General features: G+C 38.9%; 1 protein-coding gene across 7 annotated transcripts in view; it reads right to left on the bottom strand.

Annotated features, from left to right (window-relative positions):
• Positions 1 to 24,745, bottom strand: part of LOC103296290 (phospholipid-transporting ATPase ABCA3-like) — a 451,749-nt gene that overhangs the window by 184,983 nt on the left and 242,021 nt on the right. For all 7 annotated transcript variants that reach the window (XM_054714397.1, XM_054714395.1, XM_054714398.1 and 4 more), the window contains 2 exons: positions 13,570 to 13,725; positions 13,013 to 13,223 (listed from right to left, as the gene is read on the bottom strand). In XM_054714397.1, the coding sequence (XP_054570372.1) occupies positions 13,013 to 13,223; positions 13,570 to 13,725 (367 nt within the window). The remainder of the gene's footprint in view (positions 1 to 13,012; positions 13,224 to 13,569; positions 13,726 to 24,745) is intronic.

Here is a 24,745-nt window from a genome sequence, read left to right as displayed (position 1 = left end):
CTGATTTCTCAACAGAAACTATGCAGGCCAGATGGGAGTGGCAAGAAATATTTAAAGTGATGAATAGCAAGTACCTACAACCAAGATTAGTCTACCCAGCAAAGTTATCATTCAGAATTGAAGGTCAGATAAAGATCTTCACAGATAAGAAAAAGCTAAAGGAGTTCATGAACACCAAACCAGTATTATATGAAATGCTTAAAGGAATTCTTCAAGAAGAGGAAAAAGAAAATGTAAAGATAAAAACTATGAACAACAAATACATATCTATCAACAAGTGAACCTAAAAATCAAGTAAATTAAAAATCTGAGGAACAGAATAAACTGGTGAATATAATAGAATCAGGGGCATAGGAAGGGAGTGGACTGATAATTCTCAGGGGGGAAGGTGTTGAGGGGTGCAGGAAGAGACTGGACAAAAATCGTACACCTATGGATGAGGACAGTGGGAATGGGGGTAAGGGCAGAGGGTGGGGTGGGAACCAGGTGGAGGGGAGGGAGCTCTTGGAGGAAAAAGGAGAAACTATTGTAATAATCTGAACAATAAAGATTTATTAAATTTAAAAAAAGAATCAACCAATCAGTGCATGGATGAGTGGAACAACAAAGCGGAAGTTTATACCATGTTCATGGATCGGAAGAATTGATATCATTAAAATGTCCATACTACCTAAAGCAATCTACAGATTCAATGTAATTCTTACCAAGATACCAATGGCTTATTTCACAGAACTAGAACAAATATTCCAAAAATTTATATGGAACCATAAGAGATGCCAAATAGCCAAAGAAATCTTGAGAAAGAAGAACAAATATGGAGGAATCACACTACCTGATATGAAACTATACTACCAGTCCATAGTAATAAAAATAACATGATACTGGCATAAAACTGATATATAGATAAACTGAACAGAATAGAGAACACAGAAATAAACCTACAGTTTTATATTCAATTAATATTTGACAAAGAAAGTAAAAACCATACAATGGGGTAAAGAAAGTGTATTGAAGATTTTAAGAAAATTAAATGGATATATATGTGCAAAACATTTAAACTAGATCCTACACAAGAATAAACTCAAAATGGATGAAAAACTTAAAAGTTTGACTTGAAAAAACAAAAATCCTAGAAGAAAACATAGACAGTGAAATCTTGGATTTTTCTTGTAGCAAAATTTTTTCTCACATATTTTCTAGGGCAAGGGAAACAAAAGGAAAGAAAAATAAACAACGGGGACTACATCAAACTGAAAAGATTTGTACATCAAAGGAAACTATCAACAAAGTGAAAAGACAACCCACTGAATGGGAGCACATATTTGCCAATGATAAGGTATTAATGTTCAAAATTTATAAGTAACATGAAACTCAACATAAAAAAACATCCGAACAATCCAATAAAAAATGAGCTAAAGAACGAAACAGACCCTTCTGCAAGGAGGACATACGAATGGCTAATAGACATAGGAAAATATGCTCAGTGTCACTAATCATAAAAAAAAAAATGCCAAAGTAAAACCATAATAAAATATTGCCTCACACCTATTAGAATGGCTATCATCAATAAATCAACAAAGAAGTGTGTCAAGGATGTAGAGAAAAGGGAACTCTCTTGCATTATTGGTGGGAATGCAGATTTGTGCAGACACCGTGGAAAGCAGTCTGGAGTTTATCTCAAAAAAATTACAAATGAAACTGCCTTACAACCTAGAAATTCCACGTTGAAAGACTGTATGTACCCTGTGTTGATTGCAATGTTATTACAATAGCCTAGATTTGGAAACTTCCCAAATGTCCATCAGTAGATGAGTGGATAAAAAAGTTGTGGTACATTTACACAATGGAATACTACTCAGCCATAAAAAGGAAATTTTGCAATGGCACGGATAGACCTGGAGAGCATTATGCTAAGCAATATAAGCTACTCAGAGAAAGGCAAGTACCATAAGATTTCATTAATATGTGGAATCTAATGAACAAAATGAACTAACAAGCAAAATAGATACAGACTTATACAGAGCAGGCTAAAATATGTTAGGGGTGGAGGTTTGGAGGGCTGGTTGGGGTTGAGAGATTGGGCCAAAAACAATAAATAAAAGAGAAAAATCTCATGGACATGAACAATAAGTGTGGTGATTGCTTGGGGAAGGTGGTGGAAGAAGGCTAAGGAAGATATAGGGGGAAAATAACAATGGAAGGGGACTTGACTTGGGGTCTTGAACATACAACACAGTGTGCACATGATGTGTTACGGAACTGTGCGCCTGAAAGCTGTATAGTTTCATTAAACAGTTTTACTCCAATAAATTTAATAAAAAGGAAAATAAAGAATTATAAATTTAAATAGACTATGGAGAAATTATAACAACCATTAAAATTTCCCAAAAGGTAAAAGTCTAGGACCAGATGACTTCACTAGTGAATTCTGCCAAACATTCAAAAAAGATTTAATACATATTATCAAACTCTTCTAAAAAATTAAAGAAGAGGTAATATTTCCTAACACATTTAATGAGGCCAACATAACCCTAATGCAAAACCTGGCAAAGATAACACAAAAAAGCCCTGACTGGTTTGGCTCAGTGGATAGAGCGTCGGCCTAATGACTGAAGGGTCACAGGTTCGATTCTGGTCAAGAGCATGTACCTTGGTTGCAGGCACATCCCCAGCAGCTGATCAATGTTTCTCTCTCATTGATGTTTCTAACACTCTATCCCTCTCCCTTTCTCTCTGTAAAAAAATCAATAAAATATATTAAAAAATAACGCCCCCAAAAAACTACAGACCAATATCTCTGATAAATACAGATGCAAACAAAATACTAGCAAACTGATAATACATAAAAAGAATACATCACAATCAAGTGGGGATCATTCAAGTGGCACAGGATAATTCAACATATGCAAGTCAATCAATGTGACACACTGCATTAAAAAATGAAGGTTAAAAATTATATGATTATATTAATAGATGCAGAAAAAGCATTAGACATGATACAACATTTATGATTAAAACAACACAATAGTTTTAGAAGAAAAATACCTCAACATAATAAAGGCCATATTATGACAAACCCTCAGCTGGTATACTCAATAGTGGAAAACTGAAAGCATTTCCTTTCCTTTAAGATCAGGACAAGACAAGGATGTCCACACCCACTACTCTTATTTAACAGAGTGCGGGAAGTCCTAGCCAGAGCCATCAGGCAAGAAATAGAAATAAAAGGCATCCAAAGTAGGAATGAAGAAATGAAATAGTCACATTTTGCAGATTACACAATTCTTTTTATAGGAATCCTTAAAGACTCCACCTAAGATACTAGTAGAAACAATAAGCAGAAACAGTAAAGTTGTGCATATAATATAAATGCACAAAAAATCAATTTGAGTGTATGGTGATAGAAGGAGATTTGATTTTGGATGGTGGGCACACATGCAGTATACAGATAATGTACATAACTATACACTTAAAACCTATGTCGTTTTATTAACAAATGTAACCCTATTAAATGTAATAAAATATCAAAAATATTTATTATATTCCTATATACTAACAATGAAGTTTCAGAAAAATTAAATTCACTTTGCAATTGCAATAAAAAGAATGAAATACCTAAAAATAAATGTAATAATGGATGTGAAGAACCTATACACTGAAAACCACAAAGCCTTATTAAAAGCGAAAGAAAAAGACATAAAGAAATGGAGGGATAGTCCCATTTTCATGGATTGAAAAAAATCAACATAGTTAAAATGTACAAATTATTTAATGCAATATACAGATTTAATGCCATCTCCATCAAAATCCCAATGGGGCCCTGGATGGGTAGCTCAATTGGTTAGAGAATTGTCCCCATATGCCAAGGTTTGATATAAGAATCAACCAATTAATGCATAAATAAGTGGAATAATAATTCTCTCTCTCAAATCAATTTTAGAAAATCCCAATGGCATTTTAAAAAGAAATAGAACAAAAAAATCATCATATTTGTATGGAACCACAAAAGACCCCAAATAGCCAAAGCAATCCTGTGAAAAAAGAATGAAGCTAGAGGTATCATACTCCCTGACTTCAAATTAAACTACAAAGTAATGATCAAAACAGCATGGTATTGGCAGAAAACAGACTCAAAGACCAGTGAAATAAAATGGAGAGACCAGAAGTAAACCCAGGAATATATGGACAACCCTGGATGTTTTATCTCAGTGGTTAGAGCATCATTCCATGGAAGAAGGATCCAGGTTCAATACTGGTCAAGTGGATGTACATGGGTTGCAGGCCCAATCCCAGCCCAGGGTTGGAGCATGTGTAGGAGGCAACCAATTTGATGTGTCTCTCACATAGATGTTTCTCTTTCTCTCACTCTCCCTTCCTTCCCTTCCACTTTTTCTAAAAATTAATGGAAAAAATACCCTCAGGAGAATTAGAAAAAAGAGAAGTATATGGGCAAGTGATTCTTAATAAAGGAGCAAAACACATACAATGGAGGATAGAAAGCCTCTTTAATAAATGGTTCTAGAAAAGCTGGAAAGCCATATGAAAAGACTAAAATTAGACTTCTGTTTGTCTCCACATATAAAAATTAACTCAAAATGGATAGAAAACCCAAATATAAAACCTGAAATAATAAATTACATAGAAGAAAACATATGTACTAAACTTATGGATCTTGATCTTAGGAAGGATTTTATGAATTTGACTCCAAAGGCAATGGAAATAAAGGTAAAAATAAATGAATGAGACTATATCAGACTAAAAGGCTTCTGCACAGCAAAAGAAACTACCAACAAATCAAAGGCAACCATCAAAATGGAAGAAGCTATTTGCACACAAGAGCTCTGACAAGGAGTTAATAATCAAAACATATAAAGAACTCATATAACTCAAAACCAAAATAACAAACAATCTAACTAAAAAATTGTCAGACAGTTCTCCCAAGAAGACATACAAATGGTCAACAGGCATATGAAAAGATGCTCAACTTCACTAGTTATTAGGGAAACAAATCAAAACTACAATGAGATACCACCAAACAGCTGTCAGAATGGCTATTATCAACTAGTAATATCTATAATAATAAAAGTGTAATATGCTAATTAGACTGAAAGTCCTTCTGGACAACCTTCCTGATGAAGCCCAGGTCCCAGGTGCCAGTCGGCGGCCAGAGGGAAGCCTGGGTCCTGGGTGCCAGTCGGCAGCCAGAGGGAAGCCTGGGTCCTGGGTGCCAAAGGGAAGCTGGTGCTGGCAGCTGGGGGAAGGAAGGCCTACTCTTGCATGAATTTCGTGCATTGGGCCTCTATTAATAAATAACAAGTGTTGGAGAAGTTGTGGAGAAAAGAAACCCTCAGTCATTGCTGGTGGAAATGTAAACTAGTACAGCAACTATGGAAATCAGTATGGAGGTTTCTAAAAAAAACTAAGAATAGATTTACCATATGACTCAGCAATCTGTCTTCAGGATACCTACCTGAAAATTTGAAAACATTTATTTGCAAAGATATATATGATTTTTTATTAACTGCAACATTATTCACAGTGGCTAACCTATAGAGACAACCAAAGTGTCCGCTGATAGATGATTTGATACAATGAAATACTACTCAGCCATAAGATGAAATACTGACATTTTTCACAGCATTGATGGATCTTGAAAATATCATACTAAAGAGAAATAAGTCATATAGAAAAAGTCAACAACTATAAGATTTCCCTCATATGTAAAATATGCAACTGAAAGTAACAAATGAACAAATAAGATAAACAAACAAAAAACTAATAGACACAGACAACAGCATGGTGATTACCAGAGGGAAGGAGATGAGGAGGTATTAAAGAGTACTGGTTGGGGAGGATCTCAAATATATGGTGATGAAAAGAGATTTGAGTTTTGGTGGCAAACACACAAAGCCATCCTACATAATAAAAAGGTAATATGCAAATTGTATCACTCTGCTACGCCCACGATTGGGCCGGTTGGAGGCGCGGGGAGTGGGACTCAGGGTGGCCGATTGGCTGGCGGGAGAAGCGGGGGGCGGAGAGTCCCCCTCAGGAGTCCCCGCCCCCCCCTTCTCACTGGCCTAAATGGCGGGTGCTGCAGGAGGACCCATGGGGCCGGCAGAAGGCACCAGTGCTGGAACTTGGGGTGGCCGATTGCGTGGCTGCCGGCATCAGTTTTCCCCCAGCACCAGTTTTCTTCTGGCCACCTGCCGATTGGAGCACCTCCAGCCAGCACCATCGGCCACCCCGAGTCCCGCCCCCAGCCTTAGGGAGGCGCTCCAATCGGCTGGTGGCCAGAGGAAATGGTGCCAGGTGGCCAATCGCGCTGGCTGGAGGCGCTGCCATCCACGGGTGGCCAGAGGAAAACTGGTACTGGCGGAAAACTGGTGCTGGCAGCCAGGTGAAGGAAAGTCTATTGCATGAAACTTCCTGCAATGGGCTTCTAGTATATAATAATGTACCATATAATTATTTACTTGATACACATATAATTTTATTAACCAACTGGAGGCCTGGTGCATGAAATTTGTGCATGGGGGTGGGGGTGGTGTCCCTCAGCCTAGCCTGCACCCTCTCCAATCTGGAACATCCCTCTCACAATACAGAACTACTGGCTCCCAACCGCTTGTCTGCCTGCCTGCCTGATTGCCCCTAACTGCTTCTGCCTGCCAGCCTGATCACCCCTTAACCACTCCCCTGCCAGCCTGACTGATGCCTAACTGCTCCCCTTCCGGCCTGATTGCCCCTAACTTCCCTCCCCTGCAGGCCTGGTTCCCCCCAAGTGCCCTCCCCTGCAGGCTTGGTTCCCTGCAACTGCCCTCCCCTTTAGGCCTGGATGCCACCAACTGCCTTCCTCTGCCATCCTGGTCACCCCTAACTGGCCTCTCCTGCTGGCCTGGTTCCCCCCAATTTCCCTCCCCTGCAGGTCTGGTCCCCCCACCCCAACTTCCCTCCCCTGCATGACTGGTCCATCCCAACTGTCCTCCCCTGCAGGCCTGGTCCCCCCCAACTTCCCTCCCCTGCAGGCCTGGTTCCCTGCAACTGCCCTCCCCTTCAGGCCTGGTTACCCTCACCTGCCCTCCCCTGCAGGCCTGGTTCCCTGCAACTGCCCTCCCCTTCAGGCCTGGTTACCCTCAACTGCCCTCCCCTGCAGGCCTAGATGCCACCAACTGCCTTCCTCTGCCATCCTGGTCACCCCTAACTGCCCTCCCCTGCTGGCCTGGTTCCCCCCAATTTCCCTCCCCTGCAGGTCTGGCCCCCCCCAACTGGCCTCCCCTGCAGGTCTGGTTCCCCCCCCCCCAACTTCCCTCCCCTGCAGGCCTGGTCCCCCCAACTGCTCTCCCCTGCAGGCCTGGTTCCCCCAAATTGCCCTTCCTTGCAGGCCTGGGTCCCCCTCAACTGGCCTCCACTGCAGGCTTCATCACCCCCAACTGCCTTCTCCTGCATAGCTGGTCCACCCCAACTGTCCTCCCCTACAGGCCTGGTCCCCCCAACTGCCCTCCCCCACTGGCCTGGTCACCTCCAACTGCCCTTCCCTGCTGGCCTGATTGCCCACAACTGCCCTCCCCTGCCGGCCATCTTGTGTCCATATGGGGGTGGCCATCTTGTGTGCTGGAGTGATGGTCAATTTGCATATTACCTCTTTATTATATAGTGTGTTATGCCAATAAATTTAATAAAAAGCTTAGATGTTTATGTGACTCATCATCCAGGTGCATTCAATTCAGATGGAATAAATCTAATTTAAGCCTTTTGAGTTAATTGTAAAAACTCAAACCTGTAAGATGATCAGGAACTTTAAAGAATTAAATGGGTGTATAAATATGACTAAGATACACTTTTGATATATCTTGGCCCTACATTTGTGTTCCATAATATGGAGCTATTGTTTTGAATATTAAATATAATGTATAAAGTACCTCATATAATCAATCAAAATTAAAGGTGAAATCAGGAGCTTCACAGACAAAAAAGGACTAAGGGAGTTTATCACCACCAAACCAGCAATGAAAGAAATGCTAAAGGGTCTGCTGTAAAAAAAAAAAAGAAAGAAAGAAATAGGAAGCAAAGAAGGAACACAGGGGTATAGAATAAAAATGGCGTCAAATAAGTACCTATCAATAATAACTTTAAATGTAAATGGATTGAATGCCCCAATCAAAAGACACAGGGTAACAGATTGGATAAGAAAACAAAACCCATATATCTGCTGTCTAGAGGAAACCCACCTCAAAAAAAAAGACACATACAGACTGAGAGTAAAGGGCTGGAAAAAGGTTTTCCAGGCGAATGGAAATGAAAAAAAAGCTGGGGTAGCAATACTTATATCTGACAAATTAGATCTCAAAGTGAAGGACATAACTAGAGATAATGCAGGCCACTTCATAATACTAAAGGGAGAAATCCAACAAGAAGAAATAACTCTGGTAAACATATATGCACCCAATACAGGAGCACCAAGATACATTAAAAAACTCCTGGAAGATATGAAAGGACAGATTGACAGCAATACAATCATAGTAGGAGACTTCAATACCCCACTATCACAACTGGACAAATCCTCTAAACAAAAAATCAGCAAAGAAACATCAATCCTAAATGACTCACTAGAACAGATGGAATTAATCGACATCTTCAGAACATTTCACCCCAAAGCCACAGAATATACATTCTTCTCAAGTGCACATGGGTCATTTTCAAAGATAGACCATATGTTAGGACATAGGCAAAGTCTCACCAAATTCAAGAAGATAGAAATCATATCAAGTATCTTATCAGATCACAGTGGCATAAAACTGGAAATCAACTAATATAAAAACAACCCAAAGAAATCAAACACTTGGAGACTAAACAGCATGCTATTAAACCATTAATTTGGGTTACCAAAGACATCAAGGAAGAAATAAAAAACATCATGGCAACAAATGACAATGAAAACACAACAATCCAAAATCTATGGGACACAGTGAAAGCAGTCTTGAGAGGGTAGTTCATAGCTCTACAAGCCTACTGCAAAAAACAAGAAACAATGGTAATAAATTACCTAACCCAACAACTCAAAGAGTTAGAGAGAGAGCACCAAGATAAGCCCAGTGTAAGCAGAAGGAAAGAAATAATAAAGATCAGAGCGGAGATAAACGACATAGAGACCAAAGAAACAATACAAAAGATCAACAAAACCAATAGCTGGTTCTTTGAAAGGATAAACAAGATTGATGAACCTCTAGCCAGGCTCACCAAGAAGCAAAGAGAGAGGACCCAAATAAACAAAATCAGAAATGAAAGAGGTGAAATAACAACAGACCCCACCGAAATACAAAGGATTGTTACAAAATACTACGAACAACTCTATTCCAACAAACTGGACAACCTCGAGGAAATCGACATATTCCTAGAAAAATACAAGCTTCCAAAACTCAATCAGGAAGAATCTAAACAGTTCAACATGCCAGTAACTATGGAAGAAATTGAAGTAGTCATCAAAAAGCTTCCGGCAAACAAAAGCCCAGGGCCAGACGGCTTCACAAGAGAGTTTTACCAAACTTTCAAGGAAGAACCAAAACCTATCCTCCTCAGACTATTCCAAAAAATTCAAGAGGAAGGAACACTTCCAGGCTCCTTCTATGAAGCCAGCATCACCCTAATACCAAAACCAGATGAAGACAACTCAATGAAAGAGAATTACAGGCCAATATCCTTCATGAACATAGATGCCAAAATCCTCAACAAAATTCTAGCAAATCGGCTCCAGCAGTACATCAGAAAGATCATACACCATGACCAAGTAGGATTTATCCCAGGAATGCAAGGATGGTACAATATCCGCAAATCACTAAACATGATACATCACATAAACAAACTGAGAGATAAAAATCACATAGTCATATCAATAGATGCAGAAAAAGCATTTGACAAAATCCAACACCCTTTCTTGATAAAAACTCTCAACAAGGTGGGAATAGAAGGATCATACCTCAACATAATAAAAGCTATATATGATAAACCCACAGCAAACATCATACTCAATGGGCAAAAAATAAAACCATTTCCCCTAAGAACAGGAACAAGACAGGGATGCCCACTCTCACCACTCCTGTTTGACATAGTACTGGAAGTATTAGCCATTGCAATTAAGCAAGAAGAAGAAATAAGAGGCATCCAAATTGGAAAAGAAGAAGTGAAGCTGTCCTTATTTGCAGATGACATGATATTGAACATAAATAACCCAAAAGATTCCATAAAAAAACCAATAGACTTAATAAATGAATTCGGCAATGTAGCGGGATACAAAATTAATGCCAAGAAATCTATGGCTTTTCTATACACCAATAATGAACTTACAGAAAGAGAGACTAAAAAAAGCAATCCCATTTACCATTGCACCAAAAAAATTAAGATACCTAGGAATAAACTTAACTAAGGAGGTAAAAGATCTATACGCAGAAAACTACAGGACACTGAAAAAAGAGATAGAGGAAGAGGTAAACAGATGGAAGAACATACCATGTTCATGGATTGGTAGAATCAACATCATTAAAATGTCCATACTACCCAAAGCAATCTACAGATTCAATGCACTCCCCATCAAAATACCAACAGCATATTTCACAGACCTAGAAAGAACTCTCCAAAAATTCATCTAGAATAATAAAAGACCCCGAATAGCCCTGAGAAAGAAGAATAAAGTAGGTGGAATCTCAATACCAGATTTCAAGCTGTATTACAAAGCCACTGTTCTCAAAACAGCCTGGTACTGGCACAAGAACAGACATATTGATCAATGGAAGAGAATAGAGAACCCAGATATCGACCCAAACCACTATGCTCAATTAATATTTGACAAAGGAGGCATGAACATACAATGGAGTCAAGACAGTCTCTTCAATAAATGGTGTTGGGAAAATTGGACAGATACATGCAAAAAAATGAAACTAGATCACCAACTTACACCATACACAAAAATAAACTCAAAATGGATACAGGACTTAAACATAAGACGGGAAACCATAAAAATACTAGAGGAATCCACAGGCAACAAAATCTCAGACATATGCCAAAAGAACTTCTTCACTGACACTGCCCCTAGGGCAATGGAAGCTAAAGAGAAAATAAACAAATGGGACTACATCAAAATAAAAAGCTTTTTTACAGCAAAAGAAACAATCAACAAAACAACAAGAAAGCCCACTGCATGGGAGAACATATTTGCAAATGCTATCACTGATAAAGGTTTAATCTCCAACATCTACAGGCAGCTTATGCAACTTAATAAAAGGAAGATAAATGATCCAATAAAAAAATGGGCAACAGACCTAAACAGAATATTTTCAAAAGAAGACAGAAGGAAGGCCAAGAGACACATGAAAACATGTTCAAAGTCACTTATTATCCGAGAGATGCAAATCAAAACAACAATGAGGTACCATCTCACACCTGTCAGAATGGCTATCATCAACAAATCAACAAACGACAAGTGTTGGCGAGGATGTGGAGAAAAAGGAACCCTTGTGCACTGCTGGTGGGAATGCAGACTGGTGCAGCCACTGTGGAGAACAGTATGGAGTTTCCTCAAAAAACTGAAAATGGAACTCCCATTTGACCCAGTAATCCCACTCCTGGGAATATATCCGAAGAAACTAGAAACACCAATCAGAAAGGATATATGCACCACTATGTTCATAGCAGCACAATTTACAATAGCTAAGATTTGGAAACAGCCTAGGTGCCCGTCAGCAGATGAGTGGATCAGAAAACTGTGGTACATCTACACAATGGAATACTATGCTGCCATAAAAAAGAAGGAATTCTCATCATTTGCAGCAACCTGGATGGAATTGGAGAACATTATGCTAAGTGAAATATGCCAGTCAATGAAAGAAAAATACCATATGATCTCACTCATTTATGGATAGTAAAGAACATTATAAAGTGATGAACAAAAAGATAGATACAGAGACAGTAAAGCATCAAACAGACTTTCAAATTACAGGGGGAAAGTTAGGGAGAGGTGGAGGAGTTATGAAATCAAACGAAGGACTTGTATGCATGCATATAAGCATAAACAATGGACGCAAAACTCTGGGGGGTGAGGGCATGTATGGGTGTGGGGTGGGGGGGTAATCGTAAGATATGTACACATATAATACCTCAATAAAAAAATAAAAAAAAAAACAGGGGAAAAAAAAGTACCTCATATAGAGGAAATAATTTATGTGAGTTGAGTAAACTCAAATACTAAGTAAATTAATGATGAAGCAATTCATTCTCAATTATCTTTATTTACATTTATACTCTCTAATTTTGGATTATAATTACTAATAATTTTAGCCCTCAATAATTCACTGCTTGGTGTACCAGTATTACCTTCTACAAAAACTATATACTTATCAAAGTCAAGGGTTGTTTTATTTCACTTGTATGTTGTTGTTTTTCATTCTGCACTACATTTCTACTGTCATTTGCTATATTTGTGGATTAGAGACTGACTTGGCAAATAAGAAACTAGGGTCAAAGGTCACTATTTTTCTACTTCCTCTCCTCATCAATCAACTCAATAAAACAAATTGGTTTGGAGGCACAACTGTATTCTAGGAACAAAGAAAACTGTCAGTAGGTTCAAAATGGGAAAAATAAGCACGGTCTTTTGTAGGTTAATAAAATTAGTTCCTCAGTCTGAATGTATGTGGTGGAGAACAATTAATAAGTACATACTAGGTAGCCTAAAAGTAGATTTATAGTTGTTTGTAAGAAAATAATACAAAATTAATAAATAATAATACAAGAATAAACTCTGTGTTTCACATACTCACAGCTGTAAACCTACTTTTGCCCCAACCTCCACATGGACTCTCCAGATTTCAAAGGGCCTTGCAAACTAATTAGAATAACTGAGACCTAATTAATAGAGCAGAAGAAGCCACTGAAGAAGTTTGGGTAATAGACAAAATATAGTTAAAATCATGTTAGAAGATTAAGACACTAATATCTTAAGAATGATCAAAGGCAGAGAGACCATATATTTGTTTCAGGAAGACTGAAGAGCCACAGCACTGCAGAGTTCCCTTCACCATGATGGCAATGCGGTCGCCCAGGATGTCAGCTTCTTCCATGTGGTGGGTGGTCACTAAGATGGTACGGTCCTGTTTATACTGCCGAAGGAGGTCCCAGGTGACTCTTTTTGAGATGGGGTCCATGCCAGCTGTGGGCTCATCAAATATCGCCACCTAGAGACCAGAACAACAATCAATGACCATTGATAATTGATGCCAAAGTACTTGTGGGATAATTTACTACTTGAGGGGAACACATTTAAACTAAGATACAAAATCTAGACTAATAATAATGATAAAATCTAGAAAAAATAATTCCAAACCATATTATATCAGCTGACCCCATAATGCAAATTCTCTTCAATTATCATTGGCAACATCCCCTTAAAGTTCATCTCAACTCTCAGATTTCTGTCAGCTGAGTTTACTAGACCAGATGTCAGGAACCCATTTTCAGTACATGTATGTGTGCATGCCCTGCCCACCTTCCCTCCCTTTTTCTCCATTGCTTCTCTAATACCTCAGAGTCTCCTATAAGTGCTATCATGACAGAGAGTTTGCGCTTCATTCCTGTACTCAGTGACTTGGAAATTGTATCACGCTTTTCTAGCAAGTTAAAAGTAGACAGCATATGGTCAGCCTCCATAGGGTACATCTTTTGACATTTTCTTTTTAACTAGAAAGAGAAGCCAGAATTTACATGATGCATCCCAACTTTATCCTCAGAAGGTTCTTAGATTAACATATCTACAAGGGTTAGCAAAAATAAGTTTACAGTTGTGAGTATGTGAAACACACAGTTATTCTAGTACTATTATTTGTTAACTAGTAGCCCATCACGCACTATCACGTGCAGCAGGCTGCCCACCGCTTGTGCTGGAGCCAGCGGGAATGCAGTGTGCCACCAGGGTCTGCGCTGCTTCCCAGGAGCCAGCCATGTGGCTTCCGCGAGCGCCCGGAGGGACCGCACTGATCCCCCGGGAGGCAGGAGGGACCGCGCTGATTCTGTGGGAGGCGGGCTGCCGTCTCCGGCCTGTGCTGGCCACAGGTGCTGCGGGCCGGCCCCCTGTCCCTAGAGGCCCTCCGTGGCCAGGGCAGGATGCTTGCCTTGTCACTGCAGCGATGAAGCAAGCATTCCGCCAGGCCACTCATGCTGCCAGCTCTCAGTGGCCGCCCCCGCAGGACTGGGGCACTCTGGCAGGACTGAGGGGACTGGGCGCTGCCATCTTGTGGCTATGGGCACCACCATCTTTCTGATGGAGTGATGGTTAATTTGCATGTTACCTTTTTATTAGATAGGATTATTGTATTTTATTTGTATTACAACTGTAAGCCTACTCTATCCTCTGTATATAAATGAAGATTTTTTTGAAACTACATCCTTAAAACATTTCACACCAGCTCTAATCTTACATCAGCTACGTAGTGTCTTTTTCCCATTGCCTCCCTTTTTTTTTTTCTAAAGGAGCGCTCCTAACCAAGTGAATATTCAGATTTTATAGACACCTAAAACTTATGAACAAAGGGATAAAATATCTCTAGCTTTCACATACCCCTTTCTCTTTCACTGAACTCAATTATTAAACCTGATAACTATAAAAAGTAAACATTAGCAATTGGATCTGGAAGAATACTAGAACCAGAACTTGAAATACAACTGAACTGGTGTTGAGTTTACCATTTTCCCCTTGTGTATTCGCTAGCCTGAACTCAAAGCAATTCAAAGCCTGAAAATGCAGTAAAGTGTAAATAGAATGAGATTAAGAAGAAACCTGCTAGTTCTGGCTTAAGGAGTGGAAAAGGGAAAACCCCTAAAGTTCTGAGAGAGTGTAAAAGGCCCAATCCCATTTCCCCTTTGCTCTTTTGTGGCCCAGACCATGGGAAGTCTTGTGGGTGGGATGGTGGCAAGAGTAGAACATAATGGGAACCCTCCATGAGCTCAAGTGGTGAGGGAGGTGAACCTTCTCAGTTTAGTCAAGCCCTGGATCCAAGAGGACAGGGCCAAATCTACCTGCTTTTTACAACTCTCTCTGTCTTCCTGCCACTTGGATGTGGCATGATCATGAAAGTCAGTGATTTCTGGCTGGGGGACTGAAAAAGAAATTTTTGGGAACTGGAACATTCTGGGGAAGTAAAAGGAGAGAGGAGTAGGAAAGCAATGTGTAAAGTTGTTTGTGAGCTCATGTGTTTACCCTGTCATTTGCACATAAGGACTAATCCTAATTAGAATACCAAATTTTAAAAATTATGCTAATGAGTAAATCTCTATTGCGATGTGTAGTGACCAATGGGTAACACAGGCTGAGACTAAAATAGCACTATTAAGACTTTGAACTAATATGGGAACCACAGCTCACAGATATAAAAAAGATGTAGAGTGTCACAAGATATTATTGAAAACATTCAGGATAAAAACAAAAGTCAATTGGCACACAAAAAGCGACAAAAATCTCATCTCAAATAAACTCAAAATGGATAAAGGACTTGAACATAAGACTGGAAACCATAAAAATACTAGAGGAATCCACAGGTAGCGAAATCTCAGACATATGCCAAAGCAATTTCTTCTGATACTGCTGCTAGGGCAATGGAAACTAAAGAGAAAATAAACAAATGGGACTACATCAAAATAAAAAGCTTTTGCACAGCAAAATAAACCATCAACAAAACAACAAGAAAGCCCACTGCATGGGAGAACATATTTCTCAATGCTATCACCGATAAGGGCTTAATCTTCAACATTTACAGGGAACTCATACAACTTAACAAAAGGAAGATAAACAACCCAATCAAAAAGTGGGCAATGGACCTAAATAGATACTTTTTCGAAAGAAGACAGAAGGAAGGCCAAGAGGCATATGAAAACATGCTCAAAGCCACTAATCATCTGAGAGATGCAAATCAAAATGACAATGAGGTACCATCTCACACCTGTTAGAGTGGCTATCATTAACAAATCAATAAACGACAAGTGATGGTGAGGATGTGGAGAAAAAGGAACCCTTGTGCACTGATGGTGGGAATGCAGACTGGTGCAGCCCCTGTGGAGAACAGTATGGAGTTTCCTCAAAAAATTAAAAATGGGATGTGGAAACCCTAATTAGAATACACCAGATGTTCAAGGCCAATTGCAGTGTGGGGGCCCTGTCCAGAGTATGCTGGATGTTCAAGGCTAATCTGAGGAAGGACACAGTGATTATATGGTATGCACTATGCAGGCATATCTTTCTATAACCCAAATGTTGATGTCACTATTTGGCAAGAAGCCTCTTTTGTCTGAGTTGGTATAAAAATATGTTGTTAACCAGCTATATGTGGCTGCTTGGTATGGCTCATGTGTTTGCTTCTATATTAGCAAGGGCTGCTTAGTTAGGCTACTGTGTTTGCAATGGCTACTATATTAGCAGTGGCTGCTTTGTGGGGCTACTTTGAAAAACTGTTTTATCTGATAGCTCTTTGGTAATAATGGCCACATAGTCTACAATAAATACTCTCCTATAATCCCATGAATATTCATATTGTCTTCATCCACTGCCTGGTGTCCACATAGTTCCAGTTCCTAGCAGAGAAGGACCTGTGCTCCCACAATGCCCCATGACATCTATTACATAAAGCCACCCTACAAAAATCTGGGAGTCCTAGCATATCATCCAATACATAGCAACAAACACAAAGAGGCAGCAAAAATAGGAAACAAAGAAAAATATCTCAAATAAAATAATAGGACAAATGGCCAGAAAAATAGCTAAATGAAATGAAGACAAGCAATTTATCAGCTATAGAGTTCAAACTAATAGTTATAAGAATGCTCAACAGCATGAAAACACACACACACACACACACACACACACACACACACACGCCACATAGAACCATAAAAGCAGTCAGAAACAAAGAATACAATATCTTAAATGAAGAATACACTGAAAGAAATAAACAGTACATTGGATGAAGCACAGGATCACATCAGCAATCTGGAATGCAAGGTGTAACAAAAATCCAATCAAGGGACCTTTGGAACAACATGGAGAGAAACAAAATCCACATCATAGGGGTACCAGAAGGAGAAGAGAGAGAGGAAGGAATCAAGAAACTATTTGAACAAATAATGACTAACTTGGTGAATGAAAAACACATACTAGTTAAGGAATTCCACGGAGCCCAAAACAAGATAAATCCAAAAAGGTCCACACCAAGACACATCATAATAAAAATGTCAACAGTTATGTAGAAAAAGAGAATCTTAAAAGCAACAAAAGAAAGATAGTCAGCTATTTAAAAGGGCCTCCATAAGACAGTCAACTGATTTATCAAAGAAACACTTCAAGTAATGAAAAGCAAGGGTTTAAAAACCAAGACTACTACCCTAACCAGTTTGGTTCAGTGGATAGAGCGTCAGCCTGTGGATTGAAGGGTCCCAGGTTTGATTCTGGTCAAGGGCATGTACCTTGGTTGTGGGCACATCCCCAGTGGGGAGTGTGCAGGAGGCAGCTGATCGATGTCTCTCTCTCATAGATGTTTCTAACTCTCGATCCCTCTCCCTTCCTCTCTGTAAAAATTTAATAAAATATATTTAAAAAACAACAACAAACCAAGACTACTCACTAGAAAAGATATCATTCAAAACTAAAGATAAAATAAAAATCTCCCTGGACAAGAAGAGGCTAAATGAGATTACCAAACCAGCATTCCAAGAAATTAATATAAGAAGAAAAAAATACATAGAGAGGAACATAGGCATAAAGAGAAAAATGGCAGAAGAGTAAGTGGCCGCTCACAGACATGCGCCCAAGAGCAAACTGGAATTACAACTAAGTAAAAAAGCAAAAACAAAACCCCCACCCTGAATCAACAGAAGACTTGCTGGAGAGAACCCTGATAACCAAAGATGGAAAGTGGAGACAACATAGAAATTGGTAGGAAAGGTGGAGGTGCGAAAGGGCTAGATGGGCTCCCACAGAGAGCAGCTGAAATTCCAGAAGGATATCTCAGCTGTGAGGGCTTTTCCACTGAGAACTCTGGGATCTAATCCCCAAGTTGGGCCCCCTGGCAGAGAGCACCAGAACAGAGAAAGGTGCCCCCATAACGTTTGGCTGTGAAAAGCAGAGGGTTGCTGTCTGTCAGGCAGAGACAGCTGGGAATGAAGCACCCTCCTAAAGGACCAACACACAATAATATCCATATGATAGGGGTGCCAGCAGGAGAGGAGCTGAGCAAGGAGTGGAAAAGCTATTTGAAGAAATATTGACAGGAAACATCCCTGACTTGGGGAAGAAAAAAGTCACACAAGTCCATGAAGCACATGGAGTGCCTGTCAAGATGAATCCAAAAAGACCTATAACAAGACACATCAAAATTAAATTGGCAAACATAAAACACAAAGGAAGAACACTGAAGTCTGCAAAACAGAGACAGAAAGTCCAAGGGACCTGCCATTAGACTATAAACTGATTTCTCAACAGAAACACATCAGGCCAGAAGGGAATGGCATGAAATATACAAAGTGATAAAAATCAATGGACTGAATACAAGAACACTCTATCTAGCAAGGCTATCATTAAAAATTGAAAGTGAAATCAGGAGCTTTGCAGACAAAAAAAAAAAAAAAAAAAAAAGGTAAGGGAGTTTGTTATCACCAAGGCAGCAATGCAAGAAATGCTAAAGGGACTGGTGTAAAAAAGAAGAAATAGAAAGGGAGGTAGGAATGTAAGCATAAAGAATAAAATGACAGTGCTGAGGTGACCAAGGATATGGTCTGGGGCAGCAGAATAGAAAGGTGGGTCCTGAGCCTTGTCGTGGAGCAGAAAGAAAGAACAGCTGAGGGTCGCAAGGGGAGTATTTGTTGGCGAGTTAAGGGACAGCTATACTCCAGAAGAAGATGGAAGACTGCTGGACAGGGTTCCCCTGACTGGACAGCCCCAACTGCTGCTGGGTCCCCTCCCAGAACTACGAGCTCAAATGCAGAGACCATGCCATCTTGAAGGGGAAAGTGGATGTTATAGGAAGCCTCAAAATCTACAACTGCCACAACCACCTAAGAGCTGAGAGCCCCAGAACACCGGTCCCCAATTGGTGCAAATATGCGGATTCAGAGGAGCTCTACACTTCACCACAGAAAGGTCAGATTTCACCTGGGATAAGGAGAGAGGACTACATAACCATATCCGGAGAAGAGAGACCATGGGGAGACAAAGAAACAGCTTGCATATGAAGGAAAAGCAGACACCACCAGAAAAGGAAGTAAACGAAATAGAGGCAAGCAACCTGTCCGAGAAAGAATTCAGAGAAATGGTCATAAGATGGCTGAAAAGAATGGAAGAAAATTTGATAATATGAGTAAGAACCAAGAGGAAATAAAGAATGAAGAAGAAATGAAAAATGATATCACTGCTGTAAAGAACTCAATAGAAAGAATCAAGAGTAGACTAGAAGATGCAGAGGACCACATCAGTTAGCTAGAAGATAGGTGGGAAAAAATATCCAAGTAGAGCAGCTACTAGAAAAAAAAATTAAAAAGCAGGAGGAGAGCCTAAGGGAAGTTTGGGACAACACAAAACAAAACTACATCCACATAATAGGGGTTCCAGAGGGAGAGGAAACAGAGCAAGGAATAGAAAACCTGTTTGAAGAAATATTGACAGAAAACTTTCCTGATATAGGGAAGAAAAAATCCACACAAATCCAAGAAGCCCACAGAGTTCCAAGCAAATTGAACCCCAAAAGACAGACGCCAAGGCACATTATAATTAAATTGGCAAACACCAACAAAAAAGTAAGAATCTTAAAAGCGACCAGAGAGAGACAGAAAGTTGCATACAAAGGAACACCCATCAGACTAACAACTGATTTCTCAACAGAAACTCAGCAGGCCAGAGGGAATGGAATGAAATATACAAAGTCATGCAAAGGAAGGGTCTGAATCCAAGAATACAGTACCCAGCAAGGCTATCAATCAAAATTGAAGGTGAAATCAGGAGCTTCACAGACAAAATAGGACTAAGGGAATTTATTACCACCAAACCAACAATGCAAGAAATGCTAAAGGGTCTGCTGTAAAAAGAAGAAATAGGAAGGGAAGAAGGAAAACAGGGGTAAAGAATAAAAATGGCGACAAACAAGTACCTATCAATAATAACTTTAAATGTAAATGGATTAAATGCCCCAATCAAAAGACAGGGTAACGGAATGGATAAGAAAACAAGGCCCATATATCTGCTCTCCACAAAAATTCCACCTCAGAAAAAAAGATGCACACAGACTGAGGGTGAAGGGATGGAAAAAGATTTTCAGGTGAATGGAAATGAAAAAATAGCTGTCATAGCAATACTTATCTCTGACAAATTAGATCTCAAAGTGAAGGACATAACAAGAGATAAGGAAGGTCACTTCATAATACTAAAGGGAGCAATCTAACAAGAAGAAATAACTCTGGTAAACATATACGCACCAAATATAGGAGCACCAAAATACATAAAAAACTCCTGGAGGACATCAAGGGAGAGCTCGACAGCAATACAATCATAGTAGAAGACTTCAATACCCCACTACCACCATTAGACAAATAGTCTAAACAAAAAAATCACCAAAGAAACATCAATCCTAAATGATTCAGTAGACCAGATGGAATTAATTGACATGTTCAGAACATTTCACAACAAAGCCACAGAATATACATTCTTCTCAAGTGCACATGGGTCATTTTCAAAGATAGACCATATGTTGGGACATAGGCAAAGTCTTTTAAAATTCAAGAAGTTAGAAATCATATCAAGCATCTTCTCAGATCACAGTGACATAAAACTGGACATCAGCTACAATAAAAACAATTAAAAAATAGCAAACACATGGAGACTAAACAGCATGCTATTAAACAATGACTGGGTTACCAGAGAGATCAAGGAAGAAATAAAAAACATCATGGCAACAAATGACAATGAAAACACAACAATCCAAAATCTATGGAACACAGCAAAAGTAGTCTTGAGAGGGAAATTCATAGTTCTACAAGTCTACTGTAAAAAACAAGAAACAATGGTAATAAATTACCTAAACCTACAACTAAAGGGTTAGAAAGAGAGCAACAATAAAAGCCCAGTGGATGCAGAAGAAAGAAAATCATAAAGATCAGAATGGAGATAAAGGAAATAGAGACCAAAGAAACAATACAAAAGATCAACAAAACCAAGAGCTGGTTCTTTGAAAGGATAAACAAGATTGATGAACCTCTAGCCAGGCTCACCAAGAAGCAAAGGGAGAGGACCCAAATAAACAAAATCAGAAATGAAAGAGGTGAAATAACAACAGACCCCACCGAAATACAAAGGATTAAAAAAAAAATACTACGAACAACTCTATTCCAACAACCTGAACAACCTGGAGGAAATGGACATATTCCAAGAAAACTATAACCTTCTAAAACTCAAACAGGAAGAATCTAAACAGCTCAATAGGCCAATAACTTGGAAACGAATTGAAGCAGTCATCAAAAAGCTTCTGGCGAACAAAAGCCCGGGGCCAGACGGCTTCACAGGAGAGTTTTACCAAACATTCAAGGAAGAACTAAAACCTATCCTCCTCAGACTATTCCAAAATATTCAAGAGGAAGGAACACTTCCAAGCTCCTTCTATGAAGCCAGCATCACCCTAATACCAAAACCAGATAAAGACAACTCAATGAAAGAGAATTACAGGCCAATATCCCTCATGAACATAGATGCCAAAATGCTCAACAAAATTCTAGCAAATCAGATCCAGCAGTACATCAGGAAGATCATACACCATGACCATGTAGGATTTATGCAAGGAATGCAAGGATGGTACAATATCTGCAAATCAATAATCGTGATACATCACATAAACAAATTGAGAGATAAAAATCACATAGTCATATCAATTGATGCAGAAAAAGCATTTGACAAAATCCAACACCCTTTCTTGATAAAAACTCACAACAACGTGGGAATAGAAAGATCATACCTAAACATAATAAAAACTATATATGATAAACCCAGACCTAACTTCATACTCAATGGGCAAAAACTAAATCCATTTCCCCTAAGAACAGGAACAAGACAGGGATGCCCACAATCACCACTCCTGTTTGACATAGTACTGGAAGTATTAGCCATTGCAATTAGACAAGAAGAAATAAAAGGCATCCAAATTGGAAATGAAGAAGTAAAGCTGTCCTTATTTGCAGATGACATGATATTGTACATAAAAAAACCGAAATACTCCATCAAAAAACTAATAGGCTTAATAAATGAATTTGGCAATGTATCAGGATACAAAATTAACGCCAAGAAATCTATGGCCTTTCTATACACCAATAGTGAACTTACAGAAAGAGAGACAAAAAAGCAATCCCATTTATCATCGCACCAAATAAATTAAGATACCTAGGAATTAACTTAACTAAGGAGGTAAAAGACCTACCTATACGCAGAAAACTACAGAACACTGAAAAAAAGAGATAAAGAAAGCTGTAAACATATGGAAAAACATACCATGTTCATGGATTGGTAGAATCAACAAAATTAAAATGTCTATACTACCCAAAGCAATCTATAGATTTAATGCACTCCCCATCAAAATACCAAGGGCATATTTCACAGACCTAGAAATAACTCTCCAAAAATTCATCTGGAACAAAATAAGACCCCGAATAGCCACAGCAATCCTGAGAAAGAAGAATAAAGTAGGAGGGATCTCAATACCAGATTTCAAGCTGTATTACAAAGCCACTGTTCTCAAAACAGCCTGGTACTGGCACAAGAACAGACATATAGACCAATGAAATAGAATAAAGAATCCAGATATCAACCCAAACCACTATGCTCAATTAATATTTGACAAAGAAGGCATAAACATACAATGGAGTCAATACAGTCTCTTCAATAAATGGTGTTGGGAAAATTGGACAGATACATGCAAAAAAATGAAACTACTTCACCAACTTACACCATACACAAAAATAAACTCAAAATGAATACAGCACTTAAATATAAGACAGGTAATCATAAAAATACTAGAAGAATCCACAGGCAGCAAAATCTCAGGCATATGCCGAAAGAACTTTTTCGCTGATATTGCTCCCAGGCAATGGAAGCTAAAGAGAAAATAAACAAATGGGACTACATCAAAATAAAAAGCTTTTTCACAACAAAAGGAACTATCAACAAAACAACAAGAAAGCCCACGGTATGAAAGAACATACTTGCAAAATGTTATCACTGATAAAGGTTTAATCTCCAACATCTACAGGCAACTTCTACAACTTAATAAAAGGAAGATAAATGATCCAATAAAAAAATGGACAATGGACCTAAATAGAATCTTTTTGAAAGAAGACAAAAGGAAGGCCAGGAGAAACATGAAAACATGCTCAAAGTCACTAATTATCTAAGAGATGCCAATCAAAACGAGAATGCGTTACAATCTCACACCTGTCAGAATGGCTATCATCAACAAATCAACAAACGACAAGTGTTGAGGAGGATTCAGAGAAAAAGGAACACTCGTGCTCTGTTAGTGGGAATGCAGACTGGTGCAGCCACTGTGAACAGTATGGGAGTTTTGTCCAAAAACTGAAAATGGAACTCCCATTTGACCCAGTAATCCCACTTCTGGGAATATATCCTAAGAAACTAGAAACATGAATCAGAAAGGATATATGCACTCCTATGTTCATAGCAGCACAATTTACAATAGCTAAGATTTGGAAACAGCTTAGGTATCCGTCAGCCAATGACTGCATCAGAAAACTATGGTACATCTACACAATGGAAACAGCAATGGAAACAGCAAACACTTGTCGTTTGCTGCCATAAAAAAGAAGGAATTCTCATCATTTGCAGCAACCTGGATGGAATTGGAGAACATTATGCTGATTGAAATAAGCCAGTCAATGAAAGAAAAATACCACATGATCTCACTCATTTATGGATAATAAAGAACATTATAAACTTGAACAAAAATATAGATACAGAGGCAGTAAAGCATCAAACAGTCTGTCAAATTACAGCAGGAAGGTTAGGGACAGGTGGGGAAGATAAGAGATCAACTAAAGAACTTGTATGCATGCATATAAACATAACCAATGGACGCAAAACTCTGGGGGGTGAGGGCCTGTGTGGGAATGGTGTGGGGGGACAACGGTAAGATTTGTACACATATAATACCTTAATAAAAAAATTGAAAAAAAAAAGAGATCAACCGAAGGACTTGTATGCATGCATATAAGCATAACCAATGGACGCAAAACACTGGGGCGTGAGGGCATGTATGGGAATGGTGTGGTGGGGCAATGGTAAGATATGTACACATACAATAAAAAAATGAAAATAAATAAAGGAAAAGAAAGAATAAAATGACAACAAATGAGAACCTATCAATAATCTTAAATGCAAAAGAATTAAATGCTCCAATCAAAAGATATAGGATAGCCGAATGGATAAGAAAAAAGGAACCTTATGTATACCGTCTACAAGAGACCCACTTCAGAAGAAAGAACTCATACAGACTGAAAGTGAAGGGATAAAAAAAATTCTTCAGGCAAATGGGAAAAAAAACCTGGGGTAGGAAAACTTATATCTGACAATATAGCCTCAAAGTGAATCCCATAGAGAGAGATAATGAAGCTACTTCATAATACTAAAGGGTTTGATACATCAAGAGGCTATAACTCTGATAAACAT

Source organism: Eptesicus fuscus, chromosome 4 (genome assembly GCF_027574615.1).
Source record: "Eptesicus fuscus isolate TK198812 chromosome 4, DD_ASM_mEF_20220401, whole genome shotgun sequence".
Classification (NCBI taxonomy): domain Eukaryota; kingdom Metazoa; phylum Chordata; class Mammalia; order Chiroptera; family Vespertilionidae; genus Eptesicus; species Eptesicus fuscus.
This window is presented reverse-complemented; position numbering and strand designations above follow the sequence as displayed.